General features: G+C 42.0%; 1 protein-coding gene across 1 annotated transcript; it reads left to right on the forward strand.

The window, feature by feature from the left end:
* The first annotated feature begins 2,689 nt into the window (after positions 1 to 2,689).
* OAT (ornithine aminotransferase) lies at positions 2,690 to 23,574 on the forward strand. Its single transcript, XM_048506126.1, has 10 exons — positions 2,690 to 2,828; positions 7,178 to 7,396; positions 12,292 to 12,516; positions 13,400 to 13,495; positions 15,122 to 15,249; positions 16,797 to 16,919; positions 18,053 to 18,181; positions 20,190 to 20,303; positions 20,893 to 21,037; positions 22,744 to 23,574. Exons 2-10 carry the CDS (start codon positions 7,198 to 7,200, stop codon positions 22,902 to 22,904), a joined length of 1,320 nt encoding a protein of 439 aa, XP_048362083.1. The 5' UTR covers positions 2,690 to 2,828; positions 7,178 to 7,197; the 3' UTR covers positions 22,905 to 23,574.
* The last annotated feature ends 989 nt before the right edge of the window (positions 23,575 to 24,563 follow it).

A 24,563-nucleotide genomic window follows, 5' to 3' on the forward strand; every position in this document is an offset into this window, starting at 1 on the left:
CTGTCTCTAATCCAGCATTCTTCTTAAAAACGGTTGCCGCCCATATGCTATTTAAGGCAACTACTTCCTTCTGACCTCAGCATCTGCTATCAGACAACTTTTATTATATTAGCATAACTAACAGTTATTAACAGACTCATTTTGATTAATGTGGATAGTTCTTTTTTTAAATTAAAGAGCTGAATTTGGAATCTATCTACATAAATGCATGTCATAATTCCCAACATCACTTCTACTCAGCAAAAACAGCTTTAGGAAAGGGGCAGTGATAGTGTTAGTTAACCCTCAACCTCTTGCTGTTTTTTTTTCTTCAATTTCTCCTGGCCAGCTGCTTTTCCATGGACAAAAAGATCACCTTCCTGGGAGGCAGCCTAATCAAACATCTTAGGATTTACTTCCAGTTAATACACATTCACATACATAACTAGGATCAGACTGCAGGTATTGGTTGGGAAGTCATTCTTTCTCCCTAATAAAACTTGGGAATTTTAATTATATGAAGGATGCTGGGGAACATTCACAAGGAATGAGCATCTTAATCAAACTACAATTCCCAGGAATCATTTGCCGTCTGAGGGTGGAACCTTCTCGTGGATCCTCTCCCAATAATCACACAACACCTTGGTTGGGATAAATCAATTGGCCATAGCCATTTATTATACAAAAGACAGAAGTGTGAGGCAAAGCATGGGCCTTGATCTGATCGTCATGGCGAAGCTCCCACGGACGGATGCCTCGTACTGGAGCTTCGCTCCTCTGAGGGGCTCTGCTGGGCGGATGCTCCTGGCAAAAGGTGTTCCCCATTGGCCCTGTCGGCCACTCGAAGTGTGGGAAGAGATAGCTCAATAGCTCCCTTTCCCTGACCCTTTTGGATCAATACCCATGCGCCACAAGAGCACGGGGCCTGCCCCTGTCTCCCGCCAAAGGCTTCCCAACACCCCAGCAAGTCCTACGCTGCTGACTGTGTGCCACGCCGCTGCTACGCCATGCCCTGGATGACAGGAGGACACCACTGTTCGTTTCTGGGCATCTCCCCAAAAGGGGCGGGCGTGGGCGGTGCGCCTGCCGCCAGCAGCACTCTGCAGACGGGACAGCCACATGGGCGGTGCGCCTGCCGTCAGAGGCGCCCACAGGAAGGCCGCACTTCTTGAAGTGGCTGTGTCGGCGAAGTCCCACTCATGCCATCCAAGCTCCGGTGGTGCATGCGGGCTTGCCGTGGCCGATCTGGTGGCCCGCCCCAGCCGGGGACCAGTGGGCATCATGACGCCCCGTAGGCATTGTCATGGTCCACCATTCACAAGTCCGGCCTGCAGGATGCGATTCCTAGGCGGGGAGGGCAGGGGCAGGAAGAAGCGACCACGGCCTAGCAGGGCCAGCCGTGAGTGAATGGCCCCCTCCCGCTGCCGCAGAGAAGAAGAGTTTTGGATTTATATCCCCCCTTTCTCTCCTGCAGGAGACAATCTCCTTGCCCTTCCCCCCCTCACAACAAACACCCTGTGAGGTAGGTGGGGCTGAGAGAGCTCTGAGAAGCTGTGACTAGCCCAAGGTCACCCAGCTGGTGTGTGTGGGAGTGTACAGGCTAATCTGAATTCCCCAGATAAGCCTCCACAACCCAGGCGGCAGAGCTGGGAATCAAACCCGGTTCCTCCAGATTAGATACACGAGCTCTTAACCTCCTACACCACTGCCGCGGAGGGAGCGTGGAAGGCGCCCGCGGCCAGCTCAAGCCACCGCGGGCTGATGGGCGCTCCCTCACTGTGGCGTGGAGGGCAGGAAGAAATGCCCGCGGCCTGGCTGGGCCAGCCGTGGGCCTCCGCAGCAGAGGGGAAAGAAGAAGAGTTGGATTTTTCATCCCCCCTTTCTCTTCTGTAAAGAGGCTCAATGAGCGTACAAACTCCTTTCCCTTCTAAATGCGCCCGCGGCTGGCTCAGCCAGCCCCAGGCCGGTGGGCCCTATCCAGCAGCTGCAGACAGAAGTAGGCCACAGGAAGGGCAGATGAAAAGGGGGGCACGTCAGCCCTCCGCAGGGACGGCGGGTGTGTGTGTGTGTGAGAAACAGCGCCCGGACGGCCGGGGATACTCACAGTAGACTTGCGCGTAGCTAGGGTAAATCATCTCAAATCGTCGGCCGGCCAAAGCACGTGGCCGGCACAAAGGAGGGCTTGGTCATTTAAAGACCCGGATCTGCCCTCCTGCAGTGACATCTGCCTTGCCGATTATAGGCCAGGGCTCGGCCTCCACCCTGGCCTAGGCAATTGCAACCAATTCTGCCCAATTAACCCACCCCGATCGGCAATCGCAGCCGGTGGTGATTCACAACTGTCTTTGGGGGCAAATTAATAGCTCAAATGGCATAAAGTCATAGAAACTTGTATTTCTACATCTAAAAAAAGTTTAAAAAATACACAGACATTTTTAAGCGTCTTTTTTCCAGTCCAAGCAAAGCGGAGGCGAAATGCTTTGATGAGAGACAAGAAACAGAGTTGAAAGAAAAAGAAAGAAGCCTCCAGATAAGGTTTTCTACGGGAGCACTCTGATTGGCTGGAAGCGAGGCATGCCCTAAGAAAGATCAATGACTGGCATGGCCGGAACAGAAGCCAACCAATAGCAAGTGGGTGTCGCCAAGGAGACGGGATCACTGTGTAGTGATTGGTCGAGGAACGAAGAGGAGGCCAATGGGGTGTGTCGGCGGCGAGGCTTTTCGGTGAACTTGTGACGTGGGTCGGCCTTTTGAGGAGTGACAGCCGCCGGGCGTAGTAGCTGCTGACTGTTTTTCCTCCCCTCTCTCGACGCGCTTGACGGAGGGAGAAGCAGAGTCGGCTTTTGGAGGTACGGTCACAAGAAGAATGGTTATGTTGGTTGTGGCTCTGCCACAACTTCGCCTGCTAGTACCCTGCGGGCCTTTTCTTTTATTCACCGGAAGATGCTGGGCGCAGGCTGGCTGGTGCTGGGTGAGGGGGTTAGGTTGTTAAGGCTGAGCTAGGCCCCTTCCCCACATGTGGAATAATGCATTTTCAATGCACTTTGCTGCTGGATTTTGCTGTGAGGAACAGCAAAATCCACTTTCAAACAGTTGTGATAGTGAATTGAAAATGCATTATTCTTCATGTGCGGAAGGAGCCCCTGTTTCGGCTCTGAAAGTATGGAATTTAATTTCCCCCCCATCTTTTTTTCCTTCACTTCTGTGCTCCCTGACACCCACACACACACCACCCCGGCTTAATTTGGTTTAGAGCTGAGCCTTGGAATCTTTTCTTTCTGCTGGCAGCCCTGGAATGTATCCCAGGACCCTCTCTCTGCAGACGTGCAGAGCGTTTCGTTCGTGGCCGCTTTGCTCTCCCTAAGTGTGCCTCCCAAATCAGTTCTTCCCCCTTTTGTTTTTTAAACATACAAATCACTTCCACTACTTTTTCTGTTGCTGGATTTTTTTAATCCTTCTGCATTATCCCTTCATCTGCCAAAACCTCTTGAAATCTGTCAAGCAGCTTCATAGGAGTTATTTCAGAGGGAAACACCATTATTAAAACAGATGGTGTAGTCTGCCCTTGGATCATTTTCTTTGAATATGTATCATATTCCATGTTACAGTTAAGATAATGTATGCAAAAGGCAGTCCTCAGCATTTTGAAAATGAAATGGGGTGGGGAAGGAGGATTTCTAGGGAAAGTCTCCTGCGTACATAGTAGGTCTCACCTTGAGAGTTATGCAAGGCATTGTAACATGAAAAAACTTTATAAATCAATTTCTTTTGTCTGCTCACTGAGCTTTGACAGCTCTTTTTCTCTTTATCCGTAGAACTGACTCTCTAGGCTTTGCTAGTAGCATAAAATTTATGAGGAAGAACAGGAGGAGTGGATTACTCCCTAGAATAGACAAGAATCTAGTTCCATTTTAAAGACCAACAGTGGTCCAACATGGACTCTTATAGGTTGGTTCTCACCCTGTTGGGTGCATTAAGTGGGTTCTCACCAGGTGGGGGTGCTTGAGTTAATCTAAAGAAGAAATCTTTCAAATATCAATGTGATATCTGATTGTGCAGTGCTAAGGAGAGTTACAGCAGTAACTCACCATTCAATTCAGTGGACTTAGATTGGAGAACTCTGCATACATTGTGCTATCTGATTAAAGTATTGCTTTTCATGGAAGATACTTCCTTACTTCAAATATGTATGTCTGTACCATAAGTTTTTGATGAAGTGTAGTCTAATCCTTAAACATTTGCGCTTGAGTCCTATTCTTGTTGCAACATACACAACTAGGCCCTTTTGAATTGCTAACTTTACCTTTGCTTCTGAGGAAATTGGGCAATCATATATTTGGGTACTCTTTTTCTGCCAGCCATATTTATACTGTGCTGCCATCTATGAGAGTTCATTAGGGCTAGGTATTGACAGTTTTTAAGAGAGTCAAAAGTGGTTTGGGAGAGGTATAAATGCATGCATTCTTTTGTCCCATGTATTTTTTTAAATTAGTGGTCAAACTGGTTGTTGCAGTAAAAAGAAAAAACGCACACAGAACAAAACTTGTGAAACTATTCAAGAGGGGGAAAAAAGAATGCATGTGCCACGTGCATTGACTCCTCCTCCAGCCTTCCTTTCTCTAAGGAAAAACTGTAATCTCTTCCCAGCGTCACACTTCTCCATTCTTCTCAACACTCTTCTTTTCCTGATAATATTCTGGGTCTTTCACACTCTGGAGCTTGCAAAAGGGTGTATTTGACAATCAGGTATTAAAGTCAAATATTTTATCGTTTTGCTGTAAAGTCAGACATGATTTATGGCAACCTTTTGGGATTTTTAAGGCGAGAGATGTTTAGAGGTGGTTTGCCATTGCTTGCCTCTGCGCCATGATCCTGGACTTTCTTGGTTGTTTCTCATATTAACTAGGATGGAGCCTGTTCAGCTTCCTAGATCTGACCAGATTGGGCTAACCCGGTCAGGACATTGACAAGGACTTAATATTTAGTGTGGATAAATTTCACACCTGGCACACATTTGCAGTCATTCAGATGAAGATGTTTTGCTCACAATATGGGAATGGGCTCTGTAATAATTTCAATCTGTGTTGTGAGCTGCTACTGTGAAATCTGACTTTTGTTTTAAGTTGGTGCTGTATTTGAATGATGCTTTACTCTCTTATCCCAGGCTCTTGGTTCTTAAGAACTCTCTGTTCCAATAGGCAATAAGATGTGACAGTAGACTTCATGACAGCTGTTTTGCAACATTTGGATTATCACTTTTAAAAGTTGGGAAACAACCTTTGTTAACGCAGCATTAAGTAAACTACGGTAGTTCCTTTTCTGTGAGGGGCAGTGTGCAGCTAGACCTATCACATTAGTTCAAGTTGATGTAACTGAGTGATGCAATTTGAAATCTGGGTGTCATCACAAGGGCGAATATTCTACATCATATTTGAACTCTTTTAACATTTGATGTTAATATTAACAGAAGTTAACTCTTCATCCTCTTAAAGAGATAGCAAAATTGTGTAAGCTCTTTATATGAGTGTGAACAGTGGATTGCAAATAGTGCAGTCCTGTGCACAACTATTCCATTCATTTTAATGATCTTAGGAAAGTTCTGCAGAATTGACTTTGTTGCAAATTCTGTTCTGCTGAACAATTTTAAGATGATATTTACTTCTGGAGACATAAATGGGAAAGGTGAATGAAGTCATTTGAAAGGTATTATGTAGTAGTTAAGAGTGGTAGACTCTAATCTGGAAAACCAGGTTTGATTCCCCACTCCTCCACCTGTAGCCTACTGGATGACCTTGGGATAGTCACAGTTCTCTCAGAACTTTCTTAGCCCCACCTGCCTCACAGCTTTGAGACTCCTTATGGTAGATAAAAACCAGCTCTTCTTCATATAAATGGATATCCTTCTTTCACTCATTAATCTGGCCTTACTTAATGCTGTGGGGAAAAATTGTGTATCAATGATGTTTTGCAAGCATATTGAGATAGCGAATTTGGTCTTTCGCAAGCATGTTGAGTAAACTGCAAGGTTGGCTGAAATGTATAAAAGTTGCCTTAGATGTATGAGTTACCCATGATGGATTTTTTTGGTATCTTCACAGATTTGGTGTGAGGGGAGGAGAGAAGTATTTGTACTTTCCCCAGCATAGTGTTCAGTATTCCACAATTATGATTTAATCAGTACACTTAATGGAATAAGTTTATATCTTGAATACTCTTTGTTAAATCCAATATGGTAGGGATGCAAAGGGAGATGAGAGACCTTCCAGAAGCCACCCTCTTTAGCTTACTAGGTTCACTAGTTGTTCTCTTCACTCATTCAGTAATCTGGAGGAAGTAGAAAGCATGTTTGTTTAGATATTTAAAATGGTGGTTGGTAAAGGAACTTAAGCAACAGTGGCTTACCTCTGACTGCCGGTGAATTTGTGACTGGCCAATCTTGTGCACAAAAGGTTGTGTTGCTTAGTGTTGCTTAGTTCTGCACAAGTGCAAAAATTCTAAGAACTCAGTCAGGTCTTGGAAATGGGGAATTGTTTCCAGTTTTTAAACCAGCTTTTAAATAATCAGAGAAAATATCCTGTCAGAATCAACAGTGTACCTCAGAATACCAAATGTTAGAGGACAAACAACAAGGGAAGTCTGTTACCTTTGTGCTGGTGTTCTCCTTATAAGTTTCCCAGAAGTGTCGGACTGGTCACTATTAGAATGGTGGATTAATGTGACAAATCTAGGGATCCTCTTAAGGTCTTTGGCAGCCCCTCCTTCACCCTGCGAACTTCTACTCTAGTAGTCTTTTTCTTTTCCCTTTTACATTTCTGCAAATCCTTCTAGACATGGCACTACCCACATTCTGTTTACTAATCCTGAGTTGAAGAGAGCCACAACAGGAAGAAGTAAATGTATACACAGTATATATACCTTTCAGAAATGGGAGGGAGAGGCAAGGATGGTGGGCTTTAAAAAAAATTAAACACAAGTGTAGTATGGAGGAGGAGGGATGTAGTTTAGGAGAACCATCCCCAATTCCAAAAGAAAAAAATAGAAGTCTGTTTGAATCCTGCATGTAATCACAGCCTTTTGTAGAGTTTTTTTTAAATAAAAGCCACTGAATTTTCTTGTAGTCCATTTCTGCAGCCATTAGGTTCTGTGAATCTCCAGGATATGATACTTATTCCCCTGTGTGTTAACTTTCTGTTTTCAGATCTGCCAGCCCTTGAAATCATGCTTTCGAAACTTGTGCATCCACAACTGTCTGCTGTGCTCCATTGCGGCATTCATGCTTCAGTGAGTTCAGCTACGTCTGTTGCAACTAAGAAAACAGTCCAGGGCCCGCCATCATCTGACTACATATTTGAGCGGGAGGCCAAGTATGGTGCTCATAACTACCATCCACTCCCTGTTGCTCTTGAAAGAGGAAAAGGTAATTAATTCTATTCAACATATTTCCTGACAGTGGTGAGGTAAGAATCAGGGGGTTATCTAGAACTTACTTCATCTATACAATTTACCACTTTTCTGGGGTGAGCTGCGTTTGTGCTGTCCCTCTCTCTTGCCACCACTCATACATCACTGCTGTAACTGAGGTGTTTCCTTAGGTAGAAAGAAATAACTGCTGCGTGTGTGCATTATATATTATAATGTATACGTTATACATTACATTACATTATTTTATTTATTTATTTATTTATTTCTCAGTCTTATAGACCGCCCAACCCCCAAAGGGGGTTATAACTGCTGCGTGTGTGCATACTGTCTCCTCTTTTGCAAACCTGAGTATGTGTCTGCTGTTCTAAGCGGGGCCAGGAAGGGGGAGAGGGAGAAAATACTGGCATCAGCCACAGCACTATTTTGTCTTCCTCAACTAGGAAGTGCAGTAGGATGCTTGATTTCTGGGTCTTTCATATCAGGAGATGGAGAAGAAGTAACCTTGTAGGTGGTGCTAGTAGAAGGCACCAAGCCAGTAGGAGGAGAAGCTGGGGAGGGATAAACACTTGGCATCAGTATCAGCTATTGGCCATTTTCTTGAGAATGTATGAAAAACATAATCTGGTGGTCACAACTAGTTTTACAAGCCGACCACTGTAAATGTGAATTCTGGATAAAAAGGCCACAATGTTCTCCCAGTGTTGCTTGATGATAAATTCAAGCACTGCTTTCTGCTGCTTTTGCTTCCTAAAATAGTGTGTGAATGGAAACTGCAGTGTGCTTGAGAGGAAACCTTTCCATCTGCATTCTTTTTGCGGAAGGTAGACTACAGTTCTTCAGTGAATATGAGGTCCTTCTTCCTGGCTTCCATGCTTATAAGTCAGTCTCTTGTAATTTATTTATTTTTGTATTTGTCATCTAACTGCCCCTCCCTGACCAGGCCCGGCACCTTACAACGGAGGATTTGCACATTGTAAAATATCATCATACAATAAAACCTATGGAATTACCATAAAACTCCATATACCTAATACTTGGTGCCATAAGTTTGAGAATGAACTATTCAAATCAAATATACCCCCTCCCCCCCACACCAATATTTGTATCAACCATTTGCGGGGGAAGGGAGACCAACAAGATGGAAAAACTGTTGCTGTCCTCAACCATGGCAGAACAGGTCGTTCTTACAGGCCTTTCCAAATTGCAAAAGGTCTTGTAGGGCTTTGGTCTCACTTACCAGAGCATCCCACCAGGCTGGGGAATGATTTAGGAATCTGGTTTAGGAAGAATCAAGGGGAGAACAGAAGATGTTGACAGCCAGGATGGGTACTTGTGAATGTACACAGTGGCATTCCTTGTAGAACCTGTATGAGCAACCATTCTAGGCTTATCATTTTTCAACTAGGCTATTCAGTCATGATTCAGTTGTGGCTGACAAAATGACTTTCTCTCTGTAAGCACTGATGTAATATGCAGAAATCAGGCGATAGTTATTATGGTGGTCTCAACAGCCATGTGCTGGAGGTTCGTCAGACAGTTGCTGTCTGTTGCTGCCTATGCTATAGTGTGCCAGTCTGTTTTCTTGATGAGGCATAGCATATGTATTTTGTGAAGAGCTGTGGGGAGCAGCCTATAGCTATCGCTGACATAAGCATATCTGCAACCTTTTTGCTATTTTTGGCTTATCAAGTATTGCTTGGTGTTGAAACCAGCATATAGATGGCATCATTTCCCTGTTAAATCCTTGAAAGCTTGCAATTCGCACTGAGTTCTTTAAGCCCAGAAATGCTTCAATTTGCTGGTGTGAACATATGTGGCAAAACTGGTGGCGCATCCCATTGGGCTGTATACGGCAGTTTCATGGAAGTAGAGCATTGCTGTTGGGTTGATGACCACAGCTCAGCAAACAACTTAGGAAGCAGCGCGGCTGGGCCATGGCTGCGCTGTCCATGGCACACTTACTCCTCCCACCCTGGATTGTGCCTCCATGAGCAATTCTAAGTAAACCTAGTCTGAATCCTACTTGGGTCTAATCAATAGGACTGACTCCTAGGAAAATTTTCTAATCCCTTCCACGCTCACTACCAAGGTCAGAGAGCCCAGCTGATCAGGACCAACTTCCATAGTATTTTAATATCTTATTAAAACACACACACACACACACACACACACACACACACACACACACACACACACACACACACACACACACACACACACACACACACGTGTGTACATATCATCCTTCGGTTTTAGGAGAAAAAGAGTTTGGATTTATACCCCACCTTTCTCTCCTGTAAGGAGATTCAAGGTGGCTTACAAGCTCCTTTCCCTTCCTCTCCCCACAGTAGACACCTTGTGAGGTAGGTGGAGCTGAGAGAGTTCCAAAGAACTATGACTAGCCCAAGGTCACCCAGCAGGAATGTAGGAGTGCGGAAACACATCTGGTTCACCAGATAAGCCTCTGCCACTCAGGTGGAGGAGTGGGGATTCAAACCCAGTTCTCCAGATTAGAATCCATCTGCTCTTAACCACTATGCACTGGCTCTCATGTATGTAAATTCATAAGGTGTGCAGACAGATTTCTATTGCATGAACAAAATATGTGCATACACCAGGGAGTTAGGACTGAGGTTAGATCTGTTGGTCCCCAGTGGCAATCGAAAGCAGCTTGCAGCACCCTCCACACCTCCTCCATTTTGTTCTCACAACACGTGAGTGTGTGGCTGGCTGCCGCATGTTGTGTGGTGATCAGCATTTTTAGCTACCTTTTTAATTACACGTGTAGGAGAAGAGAAATGGAAAGGATGGGAATTCAGGCCTGGAAACAAACAACAAAAAGATCTTAAGTCATTTGCGTTCAAACAAAACAATCATTGGGAAGGTAACTTCAAACATGAGGCAGCTTTCAATAGCAAAGCTCTGAAGTTAACCTTCATTTAGTTGTAACTGAGCCGGAAGAAATAATGAGAGTTGTTAAATATGAAAATTAGGAACATGGTTACAGTTGATGAAGCTTTTTGTTCCTTTAGGACATAATTGGTTTGCAGGGTAATTCACGTAGATAAACAGTCTGACTTTGCTCCGTCTCAGGTTTCAGTAGGAAACATTTCTGGCTCCTTGATTTTCTGTTGGTGGCTGGGCTGTCTGGAGTATCATTTATTGGTCACAAGTATATCATCTGATTCAGAGGTTCTCTGAAACTCATTGGCAAAACTTTAACATGACCTGAGAAGACATCTGTAGTGTTAATTCAATCAGAAGGTCAAATTGTGTCAAAGCCTAATAGCTTTCATATCGTTATGTAATTTTTTGATACTGGATTAAAGCTACCAGTAATAATGTAAGCGTCTGGAAACTATTTATGGGTCAACTTCCTCATTTACAACTGCAAATTAACAACTTTGCAGAGTGATATGATCTCTGAACATGTTTGGGACCTAGATAAGAGAGTAGCAAGGGCACAAAACAATGTGCAGTTGTATCAAGTGCTTCCTTGAGCAGATGTAAAACAGCTTTGTCTTGGCATCTTACCATCTGCAGAGGTTCATTAGCTGAAGAAAAAAAACAGCTTTGTTCTCCTGTTCTCCTGTTCACCTTGAGTCTTGAAAATATACAGACTTTCAATTGTTTCATGCTGTTGGCATGAGGCGGACTGTCCAAATTTAACCTTAACATTTACCCATGATTATGAATAAACCGCAGATAGATTTGGGCAGAAGTTGGATGCTTGACGGTGTGGGTCTAAAAAATTAAAGGGGAAAATCTCCTCTGTGGAAATTCTGTCCCTCTGTTTCTGAGCAACTCTTTCATTCTGGTTGTTTTTAAAGCTGGCAGATGGGCAGTCTGATCCAAAGCTGGAGGCAGCATCCATTTGGGATACCAACACAGCCCTGCTGTGGCCCTGACATCCAGGTTTTGCCGCAGTGGGGTTGAGGGTGGGTGACTGCCAGCGCATCTTGCACCTCCACCAGAACAAGTGCCTAGGGAGGGTAAATATGCCACTGTAAGACTGGGTCGCTCCCTCAAGCCATTTCACCCTCCCCCCTTTGGACAGGACTCTTTAATTTGTATCTTCGTAGTACTGTGATTGGAATCCAAGTTTGGTGTCTCTGTCAAGCCCTGACCTAGATAGCCCCAGACTAACCTAATTTTGTCAGATCTCAGAAGCTAAGCAGGGTCAGACATAGTAATTATTTAGTAGGCCACCTTCAAGAAATATTACAGTTGTGACACAGAACTTGGCAATGGCAAACTACCTCTTGAACAACTCTTGCCTTGAAAACCCTGTGGAATTGCCATGTCAGCTGTGGCTGGATGGCACAAAAGCAGTCTATCAAATAATTTATCTTTTCTTGTCAAAGTTCGCATAGAAAGCTATGTGTAGTGTCTGAGCAGATTTTCCATTGGCCAGAAGTGTGATATCTGGCCATTGTGATCTAGAAAGATAACAGTAGCAGTTCACTTCATGTGACAAGGATTCCTCAGGCTAAAATGTAGCAATCCAGCCATTTCTGAGGGGACAGGATGGCTTTTTAATCGTCATCTGATATTTGAAAGTATAATTGATTCTCAGCCTTACCCCACTGTTTGATTGCTTTACTAAAAGTCCTTTGACTGCCTGTCTTTTGGTGCAGGGAATGATTTTTGGTATATGAAAGGATAAACTTGAGGAAGTTGAAAGATGAGTACTTGTATCATTATGCTTTAAGTTGTATAAAAGCAGCTGTTTCATTTATGAAGTGGTGTTTTAGTTGCTGACCAAAATTTATTCCTGAGATTTTATATTTTATCAGTTGAAGACATTCAATTGAGTCATCTTGTGCCTGTGTTTTACAAAATAATGATTCTAAATTGTTTTGCTTTATATCTCATTGTAAAACTTTTTAGGTGTTTATGTGTGGGATGTAGAAGGCAGAAGATACTTTGACTTTTTGAGTGCTTACAGTGCTGTCAATCAAGGCCATTGTCACCCAAAGATTGTGGCTGCATTGAAATCCCAGTCTGAGAAACTTACTCTTACCTCAAGAGCATTTTACAATGATGTGCTTGGTGAATACGAAGAGTATGTCACTAAATTGTTCAACTACAACAAAGTGCTTCCAATGAACACAGGTAATGTATTCCAGAAAACATATGGAAGAACATCTTTGTAACTCCTAAGTGGAATGCTGTAGAGTGTAGAAGATAGTTGTAGATTCCTGAAATTTTGAATCACCGCCGAGTATTCCGGTATCTACTGAGCCCATACTGAGTGAATATATTATAATTTTAGCTTGCTCACTCACGCTTTCCCTGGGAAGCAAAAGGGCCAACAGAATTAAAGTTCTTCTGAGAAACGATGGTGCTTTTTGCTTCCCCTTTTCCAACATCCTAGGTCAGTGATGGCGAACCTATGGCACGGGTGCCAGAGGTGGCACTCGGAGCCCTCTCTATGGGCACGCACACACAAAGTTTGACATGTGGGGGGTGGAAAATCACTCCCCCCCCCCATCTAGGCAGGCCTGGGCCACTGAGCACGACGTGCGCACACTGCGGTGAGCAGGGAGGACTTGGCTGGTGGGCCTGATGCCTGAGGTCCAAGTGGCTACTGCCCAAGGAGGGGGGGTTGCAGAGGAGGCAGAGATGCTAGAGAGGCACAGAGTGGTGCGCGCAGGACTTGCTGGAGGCTAGAGCAGGCTGGCCCCTGCTTGAGTGGGTGGGGCGGAGGAAGAGGGAGCCAACCGTTTTTTCTAAACTAAAACCTCAGCATTCAGATTAAATTGCCGGGTTGGCACTTTGCGATAAATAAGTAGGATTTGAGTTGCAATTTGGGCACTCGGTCTCAAAAAGGTTCGCCATCACTGTCCTAGGTAGACTCTTCCCACCCCTCTTTCTCAAGAGCAGCGTACTTTTCTCACTGATTTTTACATAATATGTGGTCTCTGGTTTGTTATCTGATAGTAACAAGTTTCTTTCCCTCAACCTCCATTTCTTTGTGTGTGCTCTTTTGACTTAGGTGTGGAGGCTGGGGAAACGGCATGTAAACTGGCTCGTAAGTGGGCTTATACGGTGAAAGGAATTCCAAAATATAAGGCAAAGATCATTTTTGCAGGTACGTTATTTAATATAGTGAGCAATTGCTGTAGGTAAGACAAAAAATAGAAATTGTAGATTATGAAATCCAAAGACTTTTTGATTCTGGAGAATGAGGTATGTGTGATTTTTGTTTACCTTTTAGATACTACTGCACATGCTCCACGCCCCCCCGCCCCCCCAAAAAACCTTGTGCCCCACATATAACATTTGGGGGGCTCTCAGTTGCCTGAAAGGGACAGTGGGGAAGTTTTGTTCCACTGGTGACCTTTATATTCAACCGACTATATCTAAAAAAACAAACTAAGGATCCATTTGGTTAAAGTTTTAATTCCCTTTGCTCAAGCATGAGGTATTATCAGCCTCTTCTGTTGCTTGAAGTGAACTGCATTCTATTGGAAAACTGTCACTTTGCTCAGCTGAAAATTTGTGAATGCTGCTTTCTGTACACGTGCATTGCTGAATTGTGAGTTCACATTGATTTTGTTTGGTATCATAAAGAAACGACTGCAAAGAGATAAACAGTACAATTATAAAGAGATCTACATTCTTCTAAGCATTTTCCTTTCAGTGGACTTAGAACCATGGTGGCGAACCTTTGGCACTCCAGATGTTATGGACTACAATTCCCATCAGCCCCTGCCAGCATGGCCAATTGGCCATGCTGGCAAGGGCTGATGGGAATTGTAGTCCATAATATCTGGAGTGCCAAAGGTTTGCCACCACTGACTTAGAAGAATATGACTTTGCTGAGAATTGCAATGTACAATTGGTGGTGAGGGTGATAAGCAACCCTGAACACCCTTCCTGGGAATAAAATACCGTACTGTCAAGCGCGACCAATTTATGGTGACCCCTCAAGGATCTTTAACAAAAGAGTTGAGCCGTGGTGGTGTGCAGTTGCCTTCCTCTGTTTGGCAACCCTGGCCTTCCTTAGTGATTTCCCATCCGAATTTTAATTATGGTTGATCCTGCTGGGCTTTTGACTTGGGCTTGTCAGGGCTGTTCAGACTGCTAAGGAGCCACTAAACTCAGAGACGAGTACTGTGCTGTCAACATGCTTACAGTTGATCTGTACATTTTTCATCTGCCTCCCTACATATTCTTAGCCTTGCTTGAAAGCACATTACAGCTTCTGAGCCTTAAGATGCTTGTTGCACACAATGTTCTTATTAACAACAGCAGCGGAAGGCTGCTTTTAGAGACTTGGCATACAAGTTTGGCATGGTTAAACAATAATCCTCAATTAGTTCTGCCTTTGCAGCTAAATTGATGACCTTAACGTTAAATGTGGTTTAAAGTCCAGAGTTAAGTTTGTAAAAGCAAGTAGAGAGATGGGTCAAAGGCGTGCGAGCCTTAAATTGATTTTCAATTACTTGTTCAGATACACTCGTTGAGAAATGTGTGTCAATGCAATCCTTTCCCATTAATCACTACAGTATTTGGATGTTATAAGACACCTGACCAATATTTGACAACTGGCCGAAGATAAAAATACAATTTTTTCTACCTTTTGAAAATATATAGTTTTTGCAAACCTGTGTGAATTGCGGAGCTAGTCAAGCTGCCTAATACTAGTCAGTTTTTCTTTATTGACTTAATGTAGAAGTTTTTTGAAGTGTTTGTCCTACATCTCTCCTGCCAGCTGGCAACTTTTGGGGAAGAACATTATCTGCTATTTCGAGTTCTACAGATCCTTCCAGCTATGATGGGTTTGGACCATTTATGCCAGGTTTTGAAGTCATTCCATTCAACGACTTGCCAGCTCTTGAGGTACCTTGCTACTTTTCATTCTTCGAACTAACCCAACAACTTCAGACAGCGTTACATGTGTTGCCTTTACACCAAAATATTGTGTTCAGTGTGCTGTTCTTCTGCAATGTTTTTTAAATGTTGTATATAAATACAAAACCTATGCCTCTGTCTATTCTTGCCACAGTTAAAGAGAGTAATTTTGCTTTGAGATTGTTCGTCACGTGAATGTTGTGCTTTTAAAGCTAGATTCCTAGACATACACAATGAAAGCCGTAACATCTATGGGATGGAACAAATAACACTTTAAAAGCACCAATCCCTTCTTGATAACTATGGGGTAGTTATCGGAAATATAGTGATAGGGCGAAGTGTGTTTGAATGATGGATGCAGACTGTTTGGGTGTTTTGTTCTACCTTCTAGTAGTCACTGATGATTCACTGAATGCTGACTATCCTTGACTTTATAGCACAGGTTTGGTTTCTGGTGATCAGAATGTAGGCCTGTGATCTGTGTTCAAATCCATACTTGGTCATTAATTCACTGTATGGTCAAAAGCAAATCACCTTCTGTTAGTATCTTTTTGTCTTACCAAATGGGCATGCTAATGAATGCTTTTGAATGAGCAACAATTCAAAAGGTACTTTGCACATGTAGTATTTATGCCTCTACGCATCTTGTGTCTACTACTTGCTTTGTTCCGAGAGCAGAGCACATTTGTAGCTCCCAAAATGACAAATCAAAGCTTTGAATGTTTTCTGATGAATATCTTCGCTGTCAGAGTGACTGAGATAATTGGTAATACGTGTGTCTCTCATCCTTGCATTTTTCCATAGCTTGCCCACCACAGCAAGCATTTACACAGCTCTCAATCTCCCTCTTCCATTCCTTCTTTCATTTCATATTAGAGGCAGAGGAGGTGCTGTGGAAATGCACTTAGCACTTTTGGTTGTTGAAAATGCTTAATTTTTATGACTGGTAGATATAACATCATTCTATTTCTAGTGTGTTGCCGAAGGGTAGAATGGTAAAGAAGTATGGATAAAATGTTCCTTGTAGTTGTTCCAGTCTTGTATCTTAAATTGAACCAGCGGGTGAGGAACAATTATATTAAACACTTGAAAATCTGGTTCTGGTGGGTTTTCTGGGCTGTGTGGCCATGGTCTGGTGGATCTTATTCCTAACGTTTCGCCTGCAACTGTGGCTGGCATCTTCAGAGGTGTATCACAGAGGGAAGTCTGTTACACACTTGAAAATCTGTTCCAAAGGGATTGTGTTTGAGTAGGAATGCATTTTTGCAGCAACTAACTAATTAAAATGGCCTTTGAGTCATTGTACTGAGAATATTAACACCTCCCCCCCCCCCACCCCCAATTCTCCCCACTGATCTGTCAGGAAGATGCTAATGCATGCTTGTTGTGTTCAAACTTAAATCTTATCTTCAGTGGCTCATGTTAAAAGCTGTTATAGTGTGAAGTCAGTATGAGCTGGCTAGGGATGGTGAGGGGCTGTAACTGCATTTCTCCATAAGTAACTTGTTTTCTGTTTGTAATAATTTGTTCTTCAGCGGGCACTTCAAGATCCAAATGTAGCAGCTTTCATGGTTGAACCAATTCAAGGCGAAGCTGGTGTGATTGTTCCTAATAACGGTTACCTAACAGGTGTGCGAGAGCTTTGCACAAAGCACAATGTAAGTAATTCATTGCAAAAGAGGAAAATACGTACACTCTAAAATAATGTGGTGTAGTGTTACCTAGCACAGTAGGTTTCTTTTAGACCAAAAACAGTAATCCATTGAAGTTTTCATGTATTTCAAGAACCATGCTGGTATTTCTTGACATTGCTGGTTGACACATAAATGTTGTGTCCCCCCCCCCCCCACCCCATGTCTTAGTTTCATATCATCTAATATACAGCTTCTTAAATCTTCCAAAGGTCCAGCCGTGAATGGTGCTGATTTTTTGGGGGGTAATCAATGTTCTCATTTTCTTGCCAGTGACTTCAGCTTGGTCCTGGGAGAATACTTTTTTGAAAGGTGAACCTTTGCTCAACCCAACTATCTTAATAGTTCTGTGTCTATCTGGAAAGGCAGTAAAATTGTTGGAACACTCTGTGTGTACCCTGAAACTTGGACTTTAGCCTCCTTTGTGTACAACTAGAATATTGTCTTAATTTTTTTCAGTCTGTTTCTAAGTCAGTTTTCAGAAGAGTCGTGTTATCTTGTAGAGCAGTGGTGTATTTCAGTCTGTGGCATTTTTATGGTGGCCAGTTTGTTTCATAATGTGCTTGGAATTTGCCACTCAGATGAGCTTGGATGAAATTAAATATGGTTCAAGGATGTGTAGTACATCTTTGGAAAATGTTCCAGTTTTTCTCTTTAAACTAATGGCAGCCTTGTTCATTGCCAGATAATTCACTTTTGAAATTCATTTTCTTTCCTTTTTATTGTAAATTTCTGTAATCACTACAGTATTACCATATGATAGATTAGGGGAATTTCAAAAAAGAGTCTCTAATAAGGCAAGGAATTGCTCTTAGAGAAGTAATAAGCCCCTGTGTGTGCATGTAAAAGACTGTTAAACAGAAGGGATCAATCTCTCTCTGCTGTTGAAGTTATTCCCCCCCCCCCCCCGCCCCCAATTATTTATGTGTAATCCAGAAGGGCAGAGGTGTAGACAAGAATCCTTGTATTTGAGACAAACTGGATTTAAATTCTAGAGGAGTTTGCTTGCTTGAAAAGTTGAGGTGGGCTTAATATTTCAAAGATATATTGCTTGCTGAAGGACTATCATTTCATGTCTTGACCTTATTAAAATAAAACAGGTTCTGTTTATTGCTGATGAAATTCAGACTGGGCTAGCTAGAACTGGGAAAATGCTGGCTGTTGATCATGAAAATGTGAAACCTGATCTGATCCTGCTTGGAAAGGCTTTGTCTGGAGGGGTTTATCCCGTAAGTAATGCTTTTAAATGTGGCTAACCTATTCTGAATGTATTAATGTTCTCAACAAACCAACAACAAATTTGATTTGTGGAAGTGTCATTACCAGAGTGGAGTTAGACTGTGTGCCAGCATTCATACTATTATAATAGGGCAGAGCTTTAGCATACTACTTCCAGAAAAGATGCATACATTTTGGGATACTTCCGTGTCATTGGCAGGCGTATTTCTATTTTAATTCTTTCCATGCTGCTTGTTAGACGATATGACCTGCAGCATTCTCCTTTGTTAAGTATATCATGGGAAGCAACTCTGGAATAATGACATACCTTGAAGCGGTCTTTCTAGTGTGCTAGAGAAGGAAATAAATGATTGATATAGTCTATATATAGCTATAGAACTAGGGAAGATATAGTGGGTCTACTATTTCCATCCACTGGAAGCATATCCTGCACCGTAAGATGCCGTGATGGGTACTTAACATGGCCTATACTTCAGTTAGGAATGCTTTGATGCAGAAGAACTGAAATCTCTGTTCCCATGTGTCTGTACCTGCTAGTCTTGTGTGGATATAAGACGAGCTGGTCAGTAGTAACTGTGGAACCTTGAACTTGTCATGGACCTGTTCAGTCCTTAAGATGTCAAGGTTAAATCACTGTATCTGTGTGTTGTGTTACTGTTGTTCATGGCTGTCATGTGTGCTCTCAGGAAAGCAGGAGTTTTGTTATACTTACTGAAAGACATTTACTCACAGTCCAAAATATTTCGTACATGTTCTGAAATCTATTAAGATGATTTTGGCAGTGTGTCTGTCTCAAACATTGAGCACATATGATAAGCGTTCCACACTATTTTAGGTTGTTTTATCTATATGCCACCTTGAACCCTTGTGGATGAAATGTCCTTCTTTGTCCTGCCTTTCCACTGAGGGACAGTTGGTCACCTTCACTGCACAGACCTGTTGCTTTAATCAAGGCCGTGAAACATCTTTGTCATGCTACTTCCAGGCATACATTTAATAAAAACCCTAAATTTGTTTGTATTTGTAAGTGTGAACATCAGATAAGGTGCACACCTATGAGGAAGGAGTGTATAGCAGATTTGGGTCTGCCTCTGTTTATTGTGCAAAATGGCCATGAAATCTTCATGGACAACCTGGTATTCAATTCTGCTGCATACTTACAAATATTAGAAAATAAAAATACAGTATTGGTTTCTTCATTGTTAACTGTTGTGAGATTTTGCAGTTTCATGATGTGGAGGGAGAAAAAACAAGTAGTGTGTAATTTCTTTGCATGTGGGTTCTGAAAGGCAGAGTAGGTTTAGACATGGTTTCCGCTGCAGGAGGCTTGAGCTACAGGCTTCTTACTGAGCCCATAGAAATCAAGAGGAGGTGTCATCTGCTCAAGCATAGTTTTGTTCTGTTGCCTCATGCTACAAGCTGGGTTTACCGAAGAACACAGGGCAAAAAATCTGGTGCTTACCTCTTTTTTACAGCTTTCTTTAGACAAAAACATTCATTTCTGTTTGAGATTGACTCTTAACTACATTTGCTTGAAAGTGAGATCAATGTGTCTCAGCTCCAAGGAAATCTCTTTAGTATTGGGATGCTTGCCTTATCTAAGCTGTTTACATGCATTGACTGAAACAGCTTTGACGTAGAGAAAATCCCACTGAATAGGTTGAATATCACAGCCAGCCCTTTTGTACATTGAAATTCCCTTTCCCTTTTTGAACTGAGTTGAAAGTTTTAAATCATAAATGCATACTATGTACAGCAAAAGGAACATCCACAGATACGGCTTTTAGGCTCAGTGCTGAGGGATTTAAAATAGTTCAGGATGGTTCCCATTGTCTCTGTATAACAATAGTAGTGGCAGGAAGAAAGTATATAACATGCTTGCAATCTTGTGGAATAAAGCACAATCTGTGCATGCTTGTAATTTACAATCTCCCTCGTGGTCAAGTAGAGCAACGTTATCCTTTTTATGTGGTTTGAGTGCATGTTTTCTATTCATAGGTTTCTGCTGTACTGTGTGATGATGAAGTGATGCTCACCATTAAACCTGGTGAGCATGGCTCCACATACGGAGGGAACCCACTGGCGTGTAGGGTGGCCATGGCAGCACTTGAGGTACGTAAGTTGGAGTTGAAGCCTCCAAAAATGGAAGAGTGATTGTGCTAACAACTAACTGGAGAGTTGCATTTTTCAGAGACACCTTCCTTAAACTTACTCTTTCTCTAAAATCAAATGTGATACAAACACTAGCATGTCCTGCTGAGCTACCACAATTTGCTTTAGATACTTTAGATAGAGCCAATACACTGTGGTTGCTAGAATGATGGACTAGTAGGACAAGGGATGTCCAGGTCTGAATCTGTCCTGTGCTGTGTTGTTAACTGGATAATGGTTGGCCAGGCTCAACTCTCACCCCAACTTACCTCACATGTTACTGAGAATAAAATTGTGGCTGGGTGGGTACAAGGTTCTTCCCTGAGCTCCTTAGAACAAGGAGAAGTTTGCAATATAATTCTCAGCATGATGTTGTAGTTTAAATAATCATTTTTCTGTGGGCTTGTTGGTGGTTAGAACTGGACATAAAAAAATCTCCTGCTTCTTTATAAGTTTACATATTGTTGATCTTGTGCAGAGCCATGCTAAATTTGATACTTACTCCATTAAGTTTTTTTGGTGTTCAAACTTTTATCTCAAACTTCTTTAGGTAATTGAAGAAGAAGAATTAGTCAAAAATGCAGAAACCATGGGTAATTTATTGAGGAATGAACTTATGAAGACCCCTTCAAATGTTGTGACGTGTGTCCGAGGAAAAGGATTATTAAATGCTATTGTTATTCGTGAAACTAAAGGTAAAGCTAATGATGCTGGAGTGGGGACCTAGCCCTTCTGTAGTATTCCTTTTTTTCCCTAATGCCCCCCTTTTGGGGGAAAAAGTCCTTTTGTGGGACTTTCAGTATAGAGAGGAAGAGCAATGGTCCATTCTGCACAGCACAAATTTGATTTGATTTGATGTTTAATTTGTATACCGACCTCCCCCGAAGGGCTCAGGGCGGTGAACAACATTGTAAGAAAACAGTAACATAGGAATACAAAACCAGCAATTCAGTATAAACAATAGCACCATCAGGTTAACAGCTACCATCAACAATAGTACCATCAGGTTAACAGCAAAGCACAACTAATCAACTAAAATAGCAGCATCACCAACATTAATATTGCATCTCATAACAACAACAATAACATAGTAATTACAAATTAACAATACAACATTTTATAATAAAAGCACAATAAAACAACAATAACAGCAATATAGCATAACACAACAAAAAGTGTCTTGGTAAGGAACTCTGCACACCTCTCCCCAAGACATCCTCAAAACACCTTATTTCAGCTCAAGGTGTCTTTTTTTTGAAGTCGCTAAAATGTGGATCTTTTTTCCCTGAAGTCTTTTGCAAGTTGTCTCCTGCTTGCTGTGCAAAGCTCAGGAGCTGAAGAGAGATCTTATTTTTCCCGCCTGACCATTACAGCTCTCTTGTCAGTTTCCTCTGCTGCTTGGGCTGGACATTTTATGGTACTGCAGCGATTCTTCATGCCTGCAGCCATTTGCTGTCAGTTTCCCCAGGATGTTTGCTCTGCATGCTCCGCTGCTGGGTACCTTTTCAGCCCCAAAAGTACATGGTTGTACTCAGTTTGTCCTGCCAATTTTGGCAATATATAGTTTCCCCCTTTTGGAGATTTTTTGATGAGCTGTCTTTGAAGATACACAGACACAATTTCAGAATCCATTCTGGTTTTCATATATGTCTTCAACAGCTCATCAAAAATTTGTAAAAAGGGAAAACTATATATTGCTGGAATCAACAAGATGAGCTAAGTGTACGACCATGTATTTTTTGGGCCGAAAAGGCATCCAGCAGTAGAGCCTGCACACCAAATGTCCCAGGTGAACCTTCAGCAAATGGCTGCAGGCATGGAGAATGACTGCAGCACCATGAATTGTTGGGCGCGAAAGCTTTAAACTTAGGTGGGAGGAAATGGTGGGCAGGGGGAAAAAACCTCTTTCTCTAACCTTTTTTTATCCCTGCCATATGGATAAAAAATGAGGCAGCTTTTTAAAAGAAGTCTTATTTGTGCTGTGCAGAAGGGGCAAATTTGTCACCAGAGCAGGGACTGATGAACTTCACCAGACTGCAAGCTGACTATATTCTGGGAAACAGCTTAGATAGCTCTGTGCAGAAACTTGCAGCTGAAAATTTGTGACAAAGCCAGAATCCCCCTGCCCAGGCAAAATTGCATAGAATGCTTGATGTGTCTTCCACAGAAGAATCCCCAAGATTAACAGTTTTCTGTGCTATATGCAGAATTGTGGAAGCACAGCTGCCCTCTTGTGGCCAACCTTTCCAAGATGACTAGAAGTCTGTTTAGTAATGTCTGCTGCCTTAGAAGATTTCCCCCATAGGAAAAAAAGCTGACCCTGCCTGCTTCATGTGTTACCTTACTATACTTATATTTACTCCACAATAAAATTAAACTTATTGTTTCTTTCTTCTTTAAGACTTTGATGCCTGGAAAGTATGCTTGCGGCTCCGTGACAATGGACTTCTGGCCAAACCAACACATGGTGACATCATCAGATTGGCCCCTCCCTTGGTGATTAAGGAAGATGAAATCAGAGAATGCATTGATATTATCCACAAAACAATTTTATCTTTCTGAAATCACATGTTCAAAGCATGCCTTCAAGTTGAATCCAGTGTAAGAAGTGATGCTCTGGAATCCCCTATTAATATTTTCCCTCCTTTTAAGATTCTAAAACTGAATAGTTAAACTTTTGTATAATGGATCTAAGCAAATGTCTATTCCTAAATATACTTTCTGTATACTTTGGAAAATTTGTTGTCTTTCATGTGAAGAACTATGAACTGCTCAACATCTTGTCTATGAATATCACCCAAAGCTTTAAGTATAAATTGTTTAATGTACCAAATGCTAGTATCTCAAAAGAAGATTAAAAATAATAATCTTTGGCTTTAAAAAAATACTTTGGTGCTGCATAAAGACTGAAGTCTTGATGTTGGTGCTAATGGTTTATCTGTCATTAAATCCTAGGTTGTAATGTGAAGCTCTTGACAATGGTAGAATCTTACTTTTGTCAGAAAGGTGCATCTGTTTGTAAAGGATGCTAAACTGTAATGTCATAGATGGTCTTGTAAAAAGACATATCTATTTAATAACATATTGGCATTGATTCTAGATTGCACAGTTTGATCTGCAAGGCAATACCTGTCTGTAAAAGTCAAACTATTCTAAACTTTTCTGTTTTGTTTTTTTCATTGAAGGATATTCTGTAGAAACTTGTTAATACAACTAAAATGGCTAACCCAAACTTGTCATTCACAGCCTGCTTTCAGAAAATTATTCCTAATGAAAACTTACAACAATTTATATTTTGCTTTTTTTCCCAGAGGGTTTTTTCAGGTGGCTTTCTATAGTGTATGGCCTTGAAGATGTCTTGGTATCTGCTTTTTCTTGGGTTGTCATTATCCCTCTTACATGAAATATATTCATTTGTTTATCAAACTAATTGAAATAGCCATCCCTAACTGTTCCAGTGTAAAAATGTGCCACTTTATTGCTAGGTTATGCTAAACTTTATTATAATGTCAGTGCTTAATGTGAGCTTATTATTACACATTTCCTCCCTCCCTTAGTAGTGTGAAGTACTAGGTTAAAGTTCCATTGGATAAGCGAACATTACAAATGTATGGTATTTGTGCAACATTGGTTTTGTTTACAGATGTGTAAACAAAATTTAGCGGAAATTAGTGATCATTTGTAGTGAAGGTTGTAGACTACACAGTGTTTCTGTACCCCCTGTTACTTTCCTCTGACCTAAGGTTCCAAAACATCATCTCTCTTGGTCTGTCCCAATGTAAACTACATGACTTCAGTTTGGCAATGCATTTGCTCCACACCCACTCCTGTACTGGTGGTTTGGGAGGATTGCCTTGATCACGAAGGAACATCAGCATTGTTTTGATGACTCATTCTCTGCAAGCAAGTCACCTTTAATTATAATGGTTCAGCCTGGATATGTTTTGTTATTAAAATACTGGGAAAGTTCATTTGGAAAAAGTAGGGGATGGATGGTACCACCTACCTTGGAGGAATCTGAAGCACAAAAATGAAGACTGCTATTTTGAAGTGATCACAAAAGCACACCTTCAGATAGTCCTTGTTTCTGTGGGTGATCTGTCTGGATTAAGGGGTGATGCACAGAACCACCAAGTCAGTAATGCACCGTACTCAACTGCTAATGATCTAACTCTTTGAAGTAGAATTGAGAAACAAATTGCTGTTTTTCACATACTCAGG

This window comes from Sphaerodactylus townsendi, linkage group LG08 (genome assembly GCF_021028975.2).
Source record: "Sphaerodactylus townsendi isolate TG3544 linkage group LG08, MPM_Stown_v2.3, whole genome shotgun sequence".
Taxonomy (NCBI): Eukaryota; Metazoa; Chordata; class Lepidosauria; order Squamata; family Sphaerodactylidae; genus Sphaerodactylus; species Sphaerodactylus townsendi.